This window comes from Pezoporus wallicus, unplaced genomic scaffold, assembly GCF_028554395.1.
Source record: "Pezoporus wallicus isolate ANWC-B61680 ecotype Strahan unplaced genomic scaffold, APGP_CSIRO_Pwel_v1 scaffold_6446, whole genome shotgun sequence".
In the NCBI taxonomy this organism is placed as follows: Eukaryota; Metazoa; Chordata; class Aves; order Psittaciformes; family Psittacidae; genus Pezoporus; species Pezoporus wallicus.
Window position 1 is genome coordinate 4,869,132 of NW_026636264.1, and position 18,517 is coordinate 4,887,648.

At 37.8% G+C, this 18,517-nt stretch overlaps 1 protein-coding gene across 4 annotated transcripts in view; it reads left to right on the top strand.

Moving 5' to 3' along the window:
- The window catches only part of CWF19L2 (CWF19 like cell cycle control factor 2), a 75,575-nt gene that overhangs the window by 13,178 nt on the left and 43,880 nt on the right, over window positions 1-18,517 (top strand). For 2 of the 4 annotated variants that reach the window (XM_057399733.1, XM_057399735.1), the window contains exons 2-9: window positions 765-884; window positions 2,800-2,907; window positions 5,229-5,348; window positions 7,710-7,803; window positions 8,943-9,058; window positions 10,587-11,293; window positions 12,302-12,398; window positions 13,966-14,055. In XM_057399733.1, coding sequence (XP_057255716.1) covers window positions 765-884; window positions 2,800-2,907; window positions 5,229-5,348; window positions 7,710-7,803; window positions 8,943-9,058; window positions 10,587-11,293; window positions 12,302-12,398; window positions 13,966-14,055 — 1,452 coding nt within the window. Of the gene's footprint in view, window positions 1-764; window positions 885-1,553; window positions 1,699-2,799; window positions 2,908-3,279; window positions 3,352-5,228; window positions 5,349-7,709; window positions 7,804-8,942; window positions 9,059-10,586; window positions 11,294-12,301; window positions 12,399-13,965; window positions 14,056-18,517 lie in introns of those variants that run through there. The other 2 variants (XM_057399734.1, XM_057399737.1) reach the window with 2 other exon arrangements.

Below are 18,517 nucleotides of genomic sequence, written 5' to 3' on the forward strand. Positions count from 1 at the left end.
GTTTAATCAGATGTGATTATTGGGATAAAGAGTTTTCTAATGGCAAGTTATATTCAGTATTAAAGTTGCTTGGGAAAGTCATGTTTCTGCTGAAAGTAATTGAGGGGGCTTCTGAGGCTGTAAAGTTTGTTATTTATGTGGTTTATAAAAATCCTTTTCAGGAGCTGAAACTCTCTGCAGTGAGTATTATTTTGTTTCAGAAGCAGTGCAAAAGTATTTCTGGTCATTAGCTCCATAATGTTCTTTTCAGAAAGGAAAGAACATTCTGCAGCCCCAAATGCTAATTCTTTTATACTTGCATAGTCCTTGAGAGTATTTATATGGAAGTTCCAAGTTTTGCACTGGCTGAGATACTTTCAAAGGTGAATGTGCACTAAGGCAGGTTTGCTAACTTCTCGAATTAACAGGTAGTGAACTGTGCTTTGCAATGGAGTAGTTGCCTGGAGAATTTTTTTCAAAGAGAAAATCAGAAGTTTACTCTGTCGTATCATATGCAGTTCACACGGTTGTAAGAACAGAAGCCTTCTCAGATTGAAGAACAGAAGTTTACTGTCCTCATGTCACTCGTGTTTAGGATGAATGGTTTGGGCTGGAAGGGATCTTAAAGATCATCTAGTTCCAACCCCCTGCAATGGGCAGGGACACTTTACTCAAAGCTACATCCAACCTGGCCTTGAACACTTCCAGGGATGGGTCAGCTTCTCTGGGCAAGCTGATTTTCTTTCATCTGGGTGGCTTACTTATTTACAAATATTTACTTGTAGGAACATTCTGTGCAGAAAAAGAAGAAAAAGGATAAGCATTCAAAAAAAACTAAGAAAGAAAAGAAAAAAAATAAGAAACAAAAATCTGAAAAGAAGGATGACTTACTCGATAGTTCTTCGGTAAGTAAGACACTTTAAAATGCTTCAAACAACATTTTTAAAACCTGTGGCATTCTAGCCTCTGTGGGCACACATGGTTAGTAAAATTACTCCTTATTCTTACCATTTTCTTTTGGGAAAAATTGTGTAAAGTTTGTCTTTTTAATGTACTCTTTAATCAATTTAAAAATTGTTGTTATAAGTGCTGTGAATCTTATAATACTGAATTCATTCATTAGGATCTAAGGAATTTATAGTTTTTCAGCAGAGAGAAATTGAAGAAAATCTTCATTCTAAGATAAGAGTGGAAAAATTCGTGGGTTTCTTGTAGTCAGTGGTACATGGCAGAATGAGGTGTCTAAAACTGCAAACGCTTGCCTTCAGTTTTAAGCATGAGTTACTGCTGCACTTTTCCATGGAAACACTCAGCAACATGGGAGTTGTATGTGGATCTGAAGGAAGGCTCAAACTTGTGCATTTGTATCTGTAAGCAGATGCCTTCATATGGAGAGGCATTCTGTCAACACACTATAGTGACTGTTAGAAATCTGGATGTTGCTTTCTGGCAGCATTGTGTCAAGCACCCTCCCAGTATTTCTGTGCAAGTCAGTGCTGTGATATTTATTTTATTTTATTTTATTTTATTTTACTTTATTTTATTTATTTTCTCTTTGCAGACAGTCTCTCTTATTGAGTGAAGGAACACGCTGTATGAAATCTGTTTTCTAGGGACTGGTATCAGAGGTTAACTATGCTTTTCTGTGTGGGAAGTAACCTAAGGCACAAATGTCCCACATTTCCCATTGGAGTCATCAAAATCCTTCAGATCACATCAGTGAGTTCCAGGCTGTCACTGGCTGATACCTTCAATCCAAAGTCTGCTATTCCCATGACAGGTTCATGTGAATAGCAAAGAAACTGTTCAATACAGTCCTATTTGCTTCAAGTGTAAAATATCAGTGCAGTTTGCAAGTGTAGGAAGTTGGATATGAAAATAGGAGGAGATAGCATGTACAGTGCTTTATATTGTACTGCTACTGATTTTACATTTTAATGTAAAATATACTTTGTAATGAATTTACATTTTTAAAATTTTGGTTTTTTTTGTAATGTCATAAAAACAATTAGTTTGGGTTTTATTTTTATTCTGACAGTTTTAACAGTGTTATGCTAATAAAAGGTCAGTATAAGCTAGTGTTACATACTGTGATATATGGTGGAATGTTTTGATCATGAAGGAGCAATCTCCTATGGGAATATCAATATTCTATTTTTATTATCATAGAATGGCTTTTGTTGGAAGGAACATTAGAGATCATGTAGTTTCACCCCACCTGCCATGGACAACGGCACCTTCCACTAGACCAGATTGTACCAAGCCCTGTCCCACCAGGTCTTGAACATTTCCAGGGATGGGGAAGCCACAACTTCTTGGGGCACCCTGTTCCAGTCTCACCACCCTCATAGTGAAGAATTCCTTATGTCTAATCTGAATCTACCCTCTTTCAGCCATTTCCCCTTGTCCTTATGAAAAACCTCTCTCCAGCTTGCTTTAGGTACTTTCTCCAGGCCCCTTTAGGTACTTTCTCCAGGCCCCTTTAGGTACTGGAAGCTGCTTTTAAGGTCTCCCTGGAGCCTTCTCTTCTCCAGGCTGAACAAACCCAACTCTCTCAGCCTGTCTCCACAGCACAGGTGTTCCAGCCCTCTCATCATTTTTGTGGCCCTCCTCTGGTCTCGCTTCAACAAGTCCATGTCCTTCTTATGTTGGGATCCCCAGTTTGTCAGTATTTCTAAATAATAAGCAGTATTATATTAGTAATGCTAATCAGAACCAATATTGATTATCGGTATACTTGGTAAAGTATTGCACTTTATCAACATATAATAATATGTTAAGGTGTTATTATTATTCTTTCCATTTGACTCTTAATTTTAGGATTCTTCAGTTGAATGGGTTGAGTCAAATGTGTCACAGTCATGCAACACAGAAAAGGCTTGGAAGGTCAACAAACAATCAGATGCTGTAAATGAACCCTCCTTGCAGGTGAGCAGTATGATAAGTACTCCAGAAATGAATTCAGCATGACCGAATGTGAAATGTGCTTAGGTTTCTTGACAGCTGTTTTGCAGTCCGTTGAGCAAAACGTATTTTATAGACAAATGTCTTTGCTTAGCTAGGTAATGTTACATTTCATTTATTGGATGACTTCTCTACCTAATAGTTGCTTAGTATTTAACTACACTTAAAGTTGCCTTGCACCGATGCCTTTCATCATGTTTTGAGGCTCTAGCAACTGAGCTTGATTTTCTTGAAGAGGTCCACTTAAAGACCTTGACTAGCATGTTGTTTTTTCTACAAAATTTCAGTGGCTGTTCTACAGTTGAACAAATTTTTGCTTCTGTGATGCTTAAACAGATACAAGGAAGAGAGGTCTAGAACTTTCAGCAACAATATTGATGGAATCAGTGCTTCTTTTGATTATCCTAGGTAAATCCTGTGCCCAGTAAGCAGTGTTTATTCTGGAAAATGGAGTCATTCTAAAGTGAAATGCTGTGATTTTAGTAACATAAATATAGTCACATATCATGACATTCTCAGTTGTGTGGAAATTATGATTTTTAATTTAGTGTCCAATTCCACTCCTGAAAAAAGTCCGCTTTTCTCATTCTGAATTTGTGCAACTTGTTGAAAGAAATAAAAAGGATCTCAGAATCATATCTATCTTCTTGGAAAAGTATAAAGTAATGCAGTACAGATCCTTCTGTATGTCATGATAATTTATACTGCAAAAACAATTTTATCCAAACGTTTCATGTATAAAGTGTGCCTTGTGCTTTTCTATTTTTGGATAAAGAGTTTGCTTTTGAAAGGAATATCCTGGTCATTCCTCCTTTTTGTATTTTGGCTCACATTATGAAGAAGTCTTGCTGCATATATATCCATTTTCTGTTGGATTAAACTAAATTAGAAGATACGGTCTCAAAGTGCACCCAAGATGCTCCACAGGACCAGTCTCAGACTAGTCCAGAATGATTACTTAAAAAAACAACTAGAGAGAGAGAGACACAGACACCCCACTCCCCATCCTCCCATCTGCAGATCCGAGGCCTATATAGGAGTCACAGCCAGACTCTTTTCATTGGTGCTTGACAGGCCCAGAGGCAATAGGCAGAAACTCAGGAGTTTCTTCCTGAACATCAGGAAACAGTTTTTTACTGTGAGGGTGACTAGGCACTGGCACAGATTGCCAGGAGAGCTTGTAGAATCTTCAGCCCTGGATATTTTTACAGGCTGTCTGGTCATGGTGCTGGGCAACTGCCTCTAGGTGGCCCTGTTTGAACTGGGGAATTTGGCCAGATGACCTCAAGAGGTCCATGCACATCCACTTCTGTTGATCCACGTTGCTTACTCGTGTGGGCATAGACACTATTGAATCACTTGAAGATAGATTATTTTTCAGTTCCTTCTCAGAGGACATCTGAGAAGTGGAATGTTGTGTTTCACGTCTGAAAATCTCTGGTGTTTGCCTAATACAATTTTTAAATAACAGAGAATGCGACATACAGCATCTGTTTGGATTGACAACTCAGATTTGAACGCTACTGAAGATACGAAGAGTCTTCTGCAAGGACATATTTCAAAATAGATGAAATCTTGCCATTTTGATTGCTTTACTATCCACTGAATTGTTCAAAATACTTATTTTTGTAGAGTAGTTGTTTATAATGTGTATGTCACTGCTTTCTTTTGAGGCTTCAGGTTTTGTGTGCATAAAGGTAGTAGGAATATCTAGGCTTTTTATATGTTGCTTTTCTTCAGAGAGTGGTCCTCATTTTTAAACTATCATTGGTTTTGTAAATGCAGTTTTGTACCTGTTATTATGGGTAGAGTTCACAGAATTTAGATGTGTAATTGTTTGAGGGTGCAGTTAAGGCATAGATGCTTGAGGTATGAACTATGCTCAATTACTGATTGTAGATTTTGCATATGCTAGAAGGGTGGAAGAGGTCATGAACTCAGAATTAGCGAGATGAAAGGGAATTGATCTAGATGTACACTGTTTAAGCAAATAGTTTATGGTTTATATGGTTTGCTTGTTTACTGGTGTCTTAAATTCATTGTGAAGATGTATTTCAAATTACAGAAAGACATTTATGAAATTTGTGTAAGTGAATATTAAAAAAATTAAACATTTGGCTTCCTAAAATCATGTTTGCTTTTCATTGAAGTATTTAATATATGTTTGTAAAACCTATGCTGTTTACTTTAAGTAATGTTTGTGAGTAGTTGCACTGGTTTGATTTGTACCGAAGCCATGTTTTTGTTAGAAGTATGAACACTGATTCTTTGTGTTTATTTTAAAGAGAGAAGAATGGATGAATTTAGACTTCATGTTGTTGAAAACCACTTCATCAGCAGCTGTCAGAAGTGAACGGCACAAAGAAAAGATCTTGGAACGGCAGAAAACTCAAGAGCTTGAGCAGGTAGGAGGAATTAGTAGAGCAACTTTTTTCTGCATCTTTCTAAATTTTGTGTGATGAATGAACCAATGAGTTGATTCAAATATGTAAGTCTTTGTATAGTTTCTGAACAAATGCCTGATGCATTGTGTGATAGTGATTTTTAATTGAATTTGTCAGTTATTTGTTCTGTTTGGGATAGGAGGGGTTCATAAAGCAGGCTTATCTTGTGGAGAAAAGCCTTTGAGCTGTCTTCTGGGTCAGGAGAAAGATGATTTTGTTACTACTAAGTTCTGTGATATTAGAAGGGCTTTTAGGATGTTTTTACTTAATAACAGTGACAGACTGCTGGTCTGGCCTTATCTCCGTGTTGTGTGTGGAAGGAGCACCATTCTTCTGTGTCGTAAAGCTTACCTCATAGAATCGTTAGGGTTGGAAAGGACCTTATGATCATCTAGTTCCAGCCCCCCTGCCGTGGGCAGGGACACCTTACGCTAAATCATATCACCCAAGGCCTCGTCCAACCTGGTCTTGAACACTGCCAGGGATGGAGCATTCACAACCTCCCTGGGCAACCCATTCCAGTGCCTCACCACCCTAACAGGAAACAATTTCCTCCTTATATCCAACCTAAACTTCCCCAGTTTAAGTTTTAACCCATTACCCCTTGTCCTGTCACTACAGTCTCTAATGAAGAGTCCATCCCCAGCATCCCTATAGGCCCCCTTCAGATACTGGAAGGCTGCTATGAGGTCTCCACGCAGCCTTCTCTTCTCCAGGCTGAACAGCCCCAAGCTGTCTTCATACGGGAGATGCTCCAGTCCCCTGATCATCCTTGTGGCCCTTCTCTGGACTTGTTCCAACAGTTCCATGTCCTTTTTATGTTGAGGACACCAGAACTGCACACAATACTCCAGGTGAGGTCTCACAAGAGCAGAGTAGAGGGGCAGGATCACCTCCTTTGACCTGCTGGTCACGCTCCTTTTGGTGCAGCCCAGGATACAGTTGGCTTTCTGTGCTGCAAGTGCACACTGAAGCCAGCTCATGTTCATTTTCTCATCAACCAACACCCCCAAGTCCTTCTCTGCAGGGCTGCTCTGAATCTCTTCTCTGCCCAACCTGTAGCTGTGCCTGGGATTGCTCCCACCCAGGTGTAGGACCTTGTACTTGTCATGGTTAATCCAAATGCTGAAAGGCAGCCTGATCAGCATGCCTGTACTCTGCTGTAAGCCATCTTTCCTACTGCAGGGAAACCTAATTTACTGTGTTAAAGTGTAGGGTGCTGCAGCTTGTTTTTTCCTGAAAAAAGAATTCAGAGCAGTTGCTTACCTTTCATGCTGCAGTTGTGAACACATGGGGAGATCAGGGTCTGGATGGGGAAGTGGTTGCTGTCACTAAATTAGTTCTGTTTACATACAGTTGCTGGCTGCTTCATTTGCTCATTCAGCTCCTTAAATGCAATGCAGTCTGATAGGAAAACATAGTTGCTGATCACTAATAGTTACTTGTCCTCACATCTTATAGTAGGCCATTTGTTGCTCTTAGGTTTTCCAGTTAGTTTTGTTGTGGCTAGGAACCAGACTGACTTAGTGTGTATAGTATGCAGCACTATTGTCTCTTGAGAATGGATTAATCTATTTGGGTTTATTTCCTCACATAAGTTTTTGCTGAGCACTTTTTCTGAATTGTTGAAAGATGAAGGAATGTGGAGATATTAAATCACAAAAATGTCAGCATGTATTATATGGTTAATGACAATTTATATGTATTCTTCATCCTGGAAGAATATGATTTTTGTAGACTCTCCCACCCAACTACTTGTTCTCCATGCAGGTTTATACTTTTGTGCTTTCTTCACCAGAATGTCTGTCTTTTTTTTTTTTTTTAATACCCAAAACAATGTGGAGAACAAATGCATGCAGCATGCCAGCAGTGGTGGTGAATTGAAGATAGACCATAGACAAATACAGAATTTAGTGCTGGAATGCCTAATCCTAATCCACTGCCTTTTCTTCAGTGGACTTCCTTGCCTGGTTCCAGAGAAATCAGTTGACCGAATCACAATAAGCAAACTTGTTTGAGGGTGAAAAGCAGGAACTGAGATAAAACTAAGAGCCCCCAAACTGGTCCTTCAGATAAAAGTGCTACACTGGCAGTGCCGTCAAACAGTAAAACTACTTCTGTGTATCTTAATAGGTACCAACTAAGCACATGTTTGAGAACTTTGACTCAGGATGGAGAATTAGGTTTATTTCCACTGACTTCAGATAGCAGAAGATATGAGTAAGCTGTACTGTTCCCACACTGTCTCTTACAAATATTTATCAAATATTCTAGAAAATACAAACCACATGCTATGCACACATTAAAATGATTTCTGTTTAGGCCATGCTGTCTGAGAGAGAACTCAATCCCTATTGGAAAGATGGTGGTACAGGTTTGCCACCAGCAAAGGATGAGGCAACTTCAGTTAAGAAAGGTAAACAGCAACTTTTATTATGAATATTAAATTTTTATCTCCAATCTCTGTGTTGCTAACAGGTTACTACTAATCTTAATGTAAAGGAATTATAATAATGTGTAATAAAATAAAATCTGGGTGAAAATTCCATAGTGAATATTGGGGTTAATATCACAGTATGCTCTTTTGCAGAATTACTTTTCACTGCATTTTAGTCTTGAGTGGTTTGACCTTCAACATCTTTACAGAAATTCTCCATTTTGAACTAATTAAAGGAAAGTATGATTTAACCAAGACAAGATAAATTGTTGTCATCTCATTTGGTTCCTTTCATTCCATTACACAAATTATAATTTTAAGATATTCATCCACAGAAGTCTGAGTCACATTAAAATGAAGTATATTACAGATTCAGTTTGTGAAAAATGTAATTTCTGTGACCTTTTCAGTTTTTTTCTTACCCTGGGGCTATTCTGCCTATTGCCAGCAAGAGCAGTTAGAAAAATATTTTCTATAATGTCATGAAGTGTTTAGTATGCGATAAGAAGGGTGCTTGTATTCTGTCAACAGGGAACAGTGGGGTCCCTGGATTTTCTCTCTTTGGGAGCCTTTTCTTGCGGATAGGCTGTCCTGCAAACTATTAACCTCATGCCCACTTCTAGGAGTCAGAGAGATCAGCGATCTATAAGAGGTGACAGGTATCAGTGAATATGTGTTCCAATGTTAAGATCTTTGCTAGCTTCTCAAATGGAAAGCAATGTGTTACTCAATTTTTTTGAGAAGGGGAATGCACATGTTTGTAAGTAAGGGATAAGCCAAAGAACGGATGGAAGAAAGCCCCCAGAACTTCTCATATGCCACTCCTGTCTTGGAAACTGCTTGTTGTATTCTGTGATAAAATGGAGAAGCTTAAATTAAATCAGTGTACTACTAATGTCTATCCAGCATTGGCTTAAATTAAATCAGTGTATTGCTGAAGTAAATCCAGCATTAACTTATATAAACATGTAATTGTATTACTATATTCTTCTTATTTTTCTTTTGCATCCCTTCAATTTTTACATTAAGTTAAGGCTTAATGTTTTGTACAGAGAAAGGTTAAATAGAAGTAACTATGGAGATATAAAGCTACAACCTCTCATTGTTTTCTACTTTAGTTACTGTGGTAGAAGATGCTGGATTAAGTTGGTTACAAAAATCATACCAAAGGATGAAGGAGCAGGCTGAGAGAGAGAAACGAAATGTTGAGGAAATTGTAGCTGAGAGATACGGGGTAAGAATCTTCAGCTAAATCTTTTTCATACTGTTAAATGCTTGGAAAGGTTGCTTTCATCTAAAGGCACAAATACTTAACATGTAGTACAACACATATGGAAAGGAGCAGGAAAAAGGAGCCTCTGAAGCTTCTCTGGAGTGATGAAGAGTTTAAAGCTACCCAGCCTTTTTTATCTTTTTTGTTAAATATTTTTTAATGTATGGGATCCTACACCAAATTTAAAACGCGTGTCTTCTGTATTAGGAGGTTCAAATGATCCCAGTTACAAAGTACCCGAGTGCTTCCAAAATTATTATATATGCTAGAAAACATACTTTGTTCTTGTGCACCTACCAGATAATAATGCACATTGAGAATAACAATAATGCCAGGATAATTTGGAGAGCTGTGTCAAATTTTACTGAATATGATTCTTCTGGCCACTTGTGTTCTGCTCAGTCCAGATATACAGAAAAAGCTGCTTGCTTCTGAAGGGCTTAAAAGTCTTCAAAATTTATTTTTAATAAAGCAGTCTGCAATAACAATATTAAGTCTTCAAACTTGCCCCTCCTACATATTATATTATTGTTTTTTAAAGCATTCATTGAAGGTGTGAGGTGTTGAATTTTGGCCATGGTGTTACATCTGAGTTTTCTGTGGGCTTTTTGGTAAGGCTAGGTTGGTTGTGGAAATGCTGGGTAAGACGCTATGACTCCATACTACTGTCTTCAAACTGAATTGTAGTCACTCCTGAGTGATGAACCTAACATAGTCAGTGCTGGTAGAAATTATTCAATACCAGTGCTTGAAAAGAATTTTAATGTTAAGAATCTTTCTCAAGAAGCTAGAGTTCAAACAGTGTGAACTACTCTGGCTGCTGAAGTGCAGGACAGTGATCAAAAGAGATCCCTGTCTGACTTGCTTTGGTTTGTAATGTTTTGAGGGAAAAAAAAATAATTGGTGGATTTTCAGCTCAAAAGAGGGAAGAGGAACAGTCCGTATTTTGTATAATTGCCTAATGGATAGAATATTTATCCAGAAAGCCAGAGACAGTTGTTCAAAGACTGAAGCTAAAGATTTTGCACCGACTCTCCTGTGTTTTTAACAGTTAAACTAGATTGTAAAGTGGTTTAGTGGGAATAACCATTGCTTCTGTAGAATCTGAGCATCTGGTGAGCATAAGTGCAAAGTTTATGAGTAAGAAAGAGGAGGCCTTTCTCCCTGCTCAAGCCTCAGGTTTCCAGCTTGCCAGGAGGAGACAGTTCTGGGGCCCTGGTCCCTGTTCTCAGGAGGGCTTTAGCACTTTAGAGCCATGGGATGGAAGTTAGAAATCGTCCAATCAGAAAGCCTTCCCAGCAGAGTATCTTAGACATGAGGTTCTAAACTCCCTTTTTCATGCTGGTCTTCCTTTCCACTCCATGCCTTGCCCATTGCACTGTGATTCATTTTTACAGAATGGTGCCTTGCTTGTAATACTTTGTAGGAAGCTTCACAACACCCCATGACCTGAAAAGCAGTATGACTGTTCTTCTATTCTTTGTTGCAGTCAATGGAGATATTTCAGTCACGATTAGATGAAGCTGAAAAGATTGCATCGAGAAAGGAAAATTACTCTGGAAGTGGAAGGTGGAAGAAACCTTACTATTCAGAAAGTGAGAAAGAGAAGAAAGAATGGTATATGAAAAAGGAGACACGAGATGAAGATGGTAGGAACAGGAACACTTTTGGCAGCTATACTAGGGAGAAGTATGGCAAGGGATGGGCGCAAGAAGACAAAGATCACAAAAGAGATACGCCAAGAGAAGACCAAGAACGTGGACACAGTAGCACAGACTCAGTATTGAGAGGCTCCAAAGCAGAACAATATTCCCATGAAAAACGAAGTCAGGGAAAGAGTTCATCTCTAAGCAACATGAAACACAGATTTCTGAAACCCTCTGAAGATGATTTATCATCTTCACATAGAGTCCACGAGTCACAGCAGTCCTCTTCCAAACTGACAGTTCATAGCTCTTTGAGTAGCTGTTTCCAAAAACCTAGTGAGGATACTGCACTGTGGAATAAAACACACAGAGAAGATAACAATGAGAAATTAATGTCTGATCAAAAATCATCAGGTACTAAGGAACAAGTTCATGACAATAATAGGGAAAGAACTCCAAGTAATGTAAAAGAGAAGTTGCATCAGGAGTACCCAAGCAATATCTCTGGGAAGAAACAAACATTATCTGACAGTAAAGCATCCGGTTCTAGGTATTTGACAAACATCTTTACTTGTCTTTGCTGTATTTTTCATGGCAAAGTGTACCAGAAACTCTGTCTTCTTTATGACAGTATTAGATCTGATTAAATGAGCTCTTTTTAGTTAGGAAGAGGCTAGCCTTCCAGCTGAGACAGCTAAAATGGACCACTGTAGAAGTGATGGACCCCTACTTAACTTGTCTCAGCATATTTGAGAATTGCTAATGATTGGTTATTTTCTGCTTCCTTCAGTTCACACTGCAGTAAATTAATCTCTTAGGTAAAAAAGCCTACAAACTGATGTCTTAACTGTTGTTGAATTTATAAAATTGAACTTGAAATGTTAGAAAATACTGACTATAACCTGAAATAATTAATGCAGCAGGGATAGGTTTGCCACCTGTGATATGAACTCATATACTAAAGTAGTAGCATTTGAAAAATAGTAGAAGGTATTGACTACAAAAGTGCATTTCTGTGGAAAAGAGGGAAGATTAATAGGAGTGGAAAGGGAAATGCAAACTAGTAAGTGGTAGGAAATACAACCAAGAGTAGTAAGGAGGGGTTGTCAAGAAAGTAAGTGGTAGAGAACTGAGCTTTTGTCTACTCAAGGACTCATGTTTTCCAGTATTACCAGTTGCTGGTTCTTCCAGTGATATGAACAGTGGGATTATTACTGTGAATGTTTTCCTTCAGATCTTCCCAACAATAGGTAGGCATGTGCAAAAGTATTTTATAGTTAGGATGGTGTTATTTAGTTGCTTGGGAAAGCTGGATAAGTAAATATTCTTGGTTGGAGTATGTAAGGAGGATGGTATCTGGAAGTGTTCAAGGCTAGGTTGGATGGGGCTTTGAGCCATGGGCAAGGACACCTTCACTAGACCAGGTTGCTCAAAGCCCCATCCAACCTGGACTTGCAGAGATGGGGCATATATATCAGTACAGTAGGCATATAATATTTGATTACACAGGTAAATATGACTGTTTTTCTATGGGTTTAGTGCTGCTGGTGTTTTACAGAAACACATCAAATGATGAGCCACCTCGGATCCTTACTGAAGAGGAGATGAACAAACTGGGAGCAAGGATTGTGAAAGCAGAACTCATGGGAGACATGGTAATGCCTATGAAAAATTTTCATGATTTACTGCAATTTTTCTTGAAAGCTGATAGTGATTTAGTTGTTTAAATAAAAAAAAAATATTCAGGCAAATAAAGTCCTGCAAACTTTATCAGTTAGGACTTGAAGATACTGCTTTTACTGTAACTTCTGTTTTAAATGCAGTGGTTCTTGGACTAGAGTAGAGGTTCAGGTTGCCAGGTTTTGTAAGCTAGGCAGCATAACCAAACCCAGTTGTTCTGTGCTTTTGTTACAGTATTTAATGTATTAAGCAGGTAGCAGGTGAAGACTACAAAGCTCCCAGTCTGTGTCACAACATAGACAGTGTCTGGAGCTTTTATTGTTTCATCAGCTTTGTCACAAGTAGATGTTTGTGGTCCGTAGATCTGCTGTATAAGTATATTTACTAATTATGATATGGAAATGCAAAAACTGAAAGTAACCACAAAGGCCATTACATCCAGCTCTGCAATGAGAATGACGGTTAATAATACTGTTAATTTTATATATACAGTTTTTCAAAATATGCACTCTGAATTAGCCTATGTAAAAAAAAAATAAAAGCAAACAAAACCCCAAACAAAACCTCACAAACGCCAATCATAGCATACATAATAAATTAACTAATCTGTGCCTTGTTGCTCTTTAAATAATTTTTTCATGGCCTTTCTTTGACCAAATTGAAAATGCAGCTTGTTTAAACAAGTTCATCCACACACACTAGAAGAGATGGTGATGTAACAGCATGTCCTGGTGGCCAGAGATTATGGTTGACCATGTAGGACAAATTAATTCTGAATCTACTTTTGTTACTGACTTACTGCTTGGTGTTGATCAAATGATTTAATTTTGGGGCAGCAAGTATTGGCTTGATTGTTGGAGTCCAATCAATGAAACGGCAAAGTGGTCAGAGAATAAATGGTTGTATTTTGTATAGGCTGATAAGTTGTGACTTAGCAATTCTTAGCAAACCAGCGTATTCTAAAATGATTTTATTTACTTGATAAACAGATGAATGAAAAACAATTTACACAAGACTGTAAACAGTTCTTGTTTTCTACCTCTTGTCCATTTTAGTGCCAAAAGTAAGGTTTTAAGTGCCAAAGTTGAGCCTGTGGGGTCAAGAGATAGGAAGCTGTATAGCAAAAATGTCTGAGGGATATTTCCTTAGTCTCATTACAAAGGAATATGTAGCATAACCTGGAAAGGTATTGACTTGATGTGTTCAGGCTTCCTTGTTCTGCTTCCTATACACCTAAGCTTAGCTGTACAAAGCATTTGTTAGTATAACTGAATAATGTTGAAGCATAATTTTGGTGGGTATTTTTATGACAGTGTATGTTTCTGTACTTTAAATGCTTCCATTATGAACATTATTTTTTATTGTATGTCCAGTAAAGAATTGTGTGAAATATATTGAGATGCTTTCTTTAGTCTTTTGTGTCATTACAGTTTAAAAAATATAACCAAACCATGAAGAAATGGAATGAGTAGTTAATTCAGATACAAGGTTTCTATAAGTTTTAAATGGTTAAACTAATGGAGTACTACCACTTCTTTGAAGGAGTTAGCTTCAGAACTTCAAGAAGAACTTCAGAACGCTCGCAAATTGAGAGAAACTCAAGGGCAGATTCCAGCAAATTCTGGCAGAGAGGTAAGGGGAAAATATTCTTCTTTTCTTTGTGCTACACAGCGGTATAGTACAGGTAGCAGCCAAATTACAGAGAACACTAAATGTACTTAGGAAAATTACAAGGTGTGATTTTAGGTGAGTTACTTTTCAAATTGAATTGTACTTTTTGGTAGTAAACAAAACCTTCTCCATTGTTCTTTAGCAACTTCCATAGGAATTTTTTTACTGGTAGTATTTTGTAAGTAATGATATATCTTCCATTAAAAATAAACCTTGTATGTGCCATGTTGACAGTGCTGGCTGTTACATAACTGATGTTTCTGAAGAAGTTGGTGCTTCAAGTATTGTTCTTTTTGAAGAGTGGTATTCAAGGAATGTGATCTTCTTCCATACCAACTTTGATATAGCTACAAGGAAACAGGGTTAATATCTTCATTTATGAACTCTGTCCTCAAGATGGAGAAGAGGCTTTAAGGCAAAACCTAAAGTTTTAACAATCTTTAGTTTGTGAGAACCAGGACTGTTGCCAGTCCTGCTGTTTTGGACTTTCCATGGTTTGCCAATTCACATAGTCCAGTGGAAGGTGCCCCTGACTGTGGCAGAGGGGTTGGAACCTTTAAGGTCCCTTCCAACCTGAACCATTTTATGATTCTATGATTCCCTTACAGATACAGCGGTGTGGTTTATGTTTGTAATTCTGTGAAGGTTGGGCTCTTGAACTGCATCATGCAGAACAGTATCAACCTCTTCACAACTTGCTGTGAAGTTGCTCTAACTTCCTAGGCTTTCACCAAACCATGGTGGAATCCTTGAATTCTATTTGAAGTCATTTGGGTTTTAATTACTGCTAGGGCTTGCTTTCCAGAGGGTGCGGGTCTTCCTGTATATTTTTGAGGCTTGCTGGCTTTATGAATATGCTTTGTCTGTGCCTGTTTCATGGCTACTTCTAGCCTGTATTATGTGATATCCTATCCTGTGATAGTTGCCAGGGCAGTCCTACTGGTTTTACAGCATCAAATTGAGTTTGCAGTACTGGGACACAAGCAGAATGTGTATTAAGGGTCAATTATATAACACCGTGTATCTGAACAACGTAGATGTTCCGAAACCATCTTGTAACACCAGGGGCTGATTTATGCAGATGTAGTTGATACTATACGATTGAGTCTTTCTATAACATTGACACCCCCCCCAAGTGATAGCCTCAGTCAGTTCAGCCAGATGTGTTGCCAGTAAGATACTTGGAACAGTTCCTACGGAAGTGGTTTTCCAAATGGATGTCTCACTGATCCCGAAGTTTGATAGCTTTACCTCTGCTACGAATAACAAATAGGAAGCATTTTGTCTCAGGCAGGTCTATCTCTAGTACCTTGTAGCAGCATGGCCAGTGTTGTGTTGTGAAAGGTCCTGAAATGTGGCTTTGCTTTATTTTCACTTCTGTTGGGAGAACTGGGGAAAATCAGGAAGCATGGAGACAATTCTGAATACATCTCCCTAGGAAGGTTTTTTTCCTTCTTGACTAATTGAGCATGGATCAATTTCCCAATTCAGTTCATGTTGTGACTGAATGAAGACTCATGCTAGTATAAGGGGGCGTGCATGTATGGCTGGGGCTTGTACAGAGGAGACAGGATCAATTCTTTTGACATCAGTGCTGGTTTATTTTGTGTTAAAGTGATGAAGAAACTACAGATGAAGGGACTGTCAAGTGGTAGCTTAAATCCTGGTTTTATTTATTTGTTTGTTTGTAAATGAGAACAGAGGCAAATCTAGCTTTTATAGTTAGTTTGATTTAGGCAAGAATTCTAAAACAACGAAGCTGAAAAATGTTGTTTTTAAGTACAGCTTTTCAGATACTGATGTTTGATTTTTAAAAACCTCACATTGATCAGATGATGTATTTCACCAGTTACAGATCCTGGTAAGATCTGTAAGAGCACTTTGTTACTAGTTTACATTTTGGCTAAAGTTATCTGTAGTTTGAAGACCTGCGGTTTGTGATGCATTTAGATGTTGCAAGCAGGTATTTTGAGATGAAAGAAGCCAAAAAGCATGATGTATGCATCTTTCTGAACCTAGAATACAAGAAAATTGTAAAAGACACTGAAGAAGAAGTCCATAGCTGTGTTGTGAGTAAGCCCCACTGGGTAATTTTATAGCAAAAATTTTCCTTGAAGAAAAGTTGTTTTCTTTTTTTATTTTGATTTTTTTCTTTGTTCTTAGTAGTTAGGCTCATATTTCTATTAAATGAAGTGAACATCTATGACTAATAGTGTTACAGGTTTTCTGTGTATGAAGGTATCCCGGATTAAAATTCCGTGCAGGCTAAAGGATGTTTGGATTCTCTTGATACTGAAAGAAAATAGTAACTTTTTAGCCTCGAACCATTTTCAGTGGTATTGAAGTGTTTATTTTATGCATTACAAACCATTTTGCCTGTCTAACATTTGATTTGCTGGCCTTCTGTGTGTCCAAAGTGCAGAAAAGATGAAAATTTATTAGCTGTGCTTAACTTGTTTGCAGCTTTTGAGTAGCTTCATAAATGGAACTCTTGCATGAATTGAGAGATGAATTTTTTAGTAAATTTTGGGTGGGATTTTTTGAAGAGGTTAGTTTTAAATCTTTTTTGAAGAGAGTTTTTATATAAATTCCTCTTGAAGGTATCTTGGTTTTTTGGTATTTCACAAGAAGTACTGTGGAATATTGTTTGGGGATACTAGCTCACTGAAGTTTTTCCACATTCTTTCCCTCCCCCTCCCCCAATTTCCAGATCATCTAAAATATTTAAATTCCCAATTGTACTTTTTCCTACTTATTTACAGTAGCTATTTTTTAAATATAGTATCTATAAATAAATACAGGTGTGTGTATATATGTATATGTATATGTGTATATATATATGCACATATACATGAAACCTAAATAGAAGATAAGTGATTTTTAATAGCCTCTGAACTGGTGTGCTATTGTAAGTATTTTCTTAGTTAATTGTGCTAGGAAAGCTAAGAAGCATTGCTGTTATCAGGCATAATGCCTAAGAAGATAGAAATTTTCTGCTCTACAGTAAGCAGAGGGACTGTGAGAGGACACCGGTATGTATCAGGCTACCCTAAGTTTTTCCCTATTGAGGGAAAGGCCCTCAACAACAAGGCTTTGTGAAACAGAGCACAAGACTAAACAAGAAGATAACTGGGGCCACGAGTTAGTTATTAATATTTCTTCACAGCTCTAAATGTTTCAATATCTGATGTCCTTAAGCACGTCATAAATTATTTTCTGTATTATTAAGTAAACATTTTGATTCTATTATCTCTAGATTGAAACATGAAATTAGATTGGAACAACAGTTTAAGTGCTCTAGACACTGAACAAGCCTGACTTACGGCACATTGGATTGTTAGAGGCCATCTTTGTGTTGTAAATAGAAAGTCTATGACTAAAGGCACTAATGCACATGCACGGGTGTCTCAGCTGGTTTTGTGTGCTCAGCTCTAGTGAAAGACATCAGCTTGTCTGAATGTACCATCCTGACAAAGTCCACAGACAGAAGTTAACCGACATGGTGAGCCTGCTGCACGCTGCCTGGATGTCTCAGCTTGGGTAGACCTCCTTGTTGTTCACTGCAGGTTACCTTAAGCATGTAGTCCTATGAATTTTAATATGATTATGGTTATATTGTCTGATAAGTGAAATTTGGGGCCCTAATGGCTACTCTACCTACACACTTGAGTTGTATGTTGTCACAAGGGTGAATTAATATTTAGATTGTGCTTGTTTTGCCTTTACGCTTGGGCAGGAGACAACCTTCAGAGTCTACTGAAATGAAAAAAAATGGGTGAATATGCAAAAGAGGCATCTGGGCTGTATGAAAGGCCCAAACCGGAATTAAATATTTTTATAGATAGGAGTACGTGATCTTCAGATGTTTATGTCATGGGCATTTTGAGAAAAGTGAAGTTACACTTTGAGCCCTAGTGAAGCTGTGTAAGAGTTGGCTGCTGTACCATAGGGTTTCTGATTTAGGATAGGTGATGAAAATGAGTATTTAATGAATTTAAGGAGACAGAAAATTGTGGAGATTTCAGCGTTTAAAAAAACTTCCATGTGTTCATGGCTTACCTCTAAGTACAGTTTGTGTTTCTCTTATCTGAAAGTGTTACACAACTCTGGATATGAGTGCATTGGTTATGAGGATGTCACCTCTACCATTGTCAATACCAGTCATAACTGATGTAATTTATGTTTTTATTGTGTATTATTACTTAACTGAATATATCTTGAACATTAGTAGTCCTTTGAGGCCCATCATTTGCAGTGGTTTTTAGAGGTACAAAAGATGGGAGGTACAATTTAAATGAGTAAGAGGCAGAATATATAATATTTAAGTTAGAAAGGACCTTTAATGATCATCTAGTCCGACAGCCATTTAGTCCAAATTGAAAAGGGAGATTGAAAACAAGTGGAAGAAAAGGTGATTCTTCAC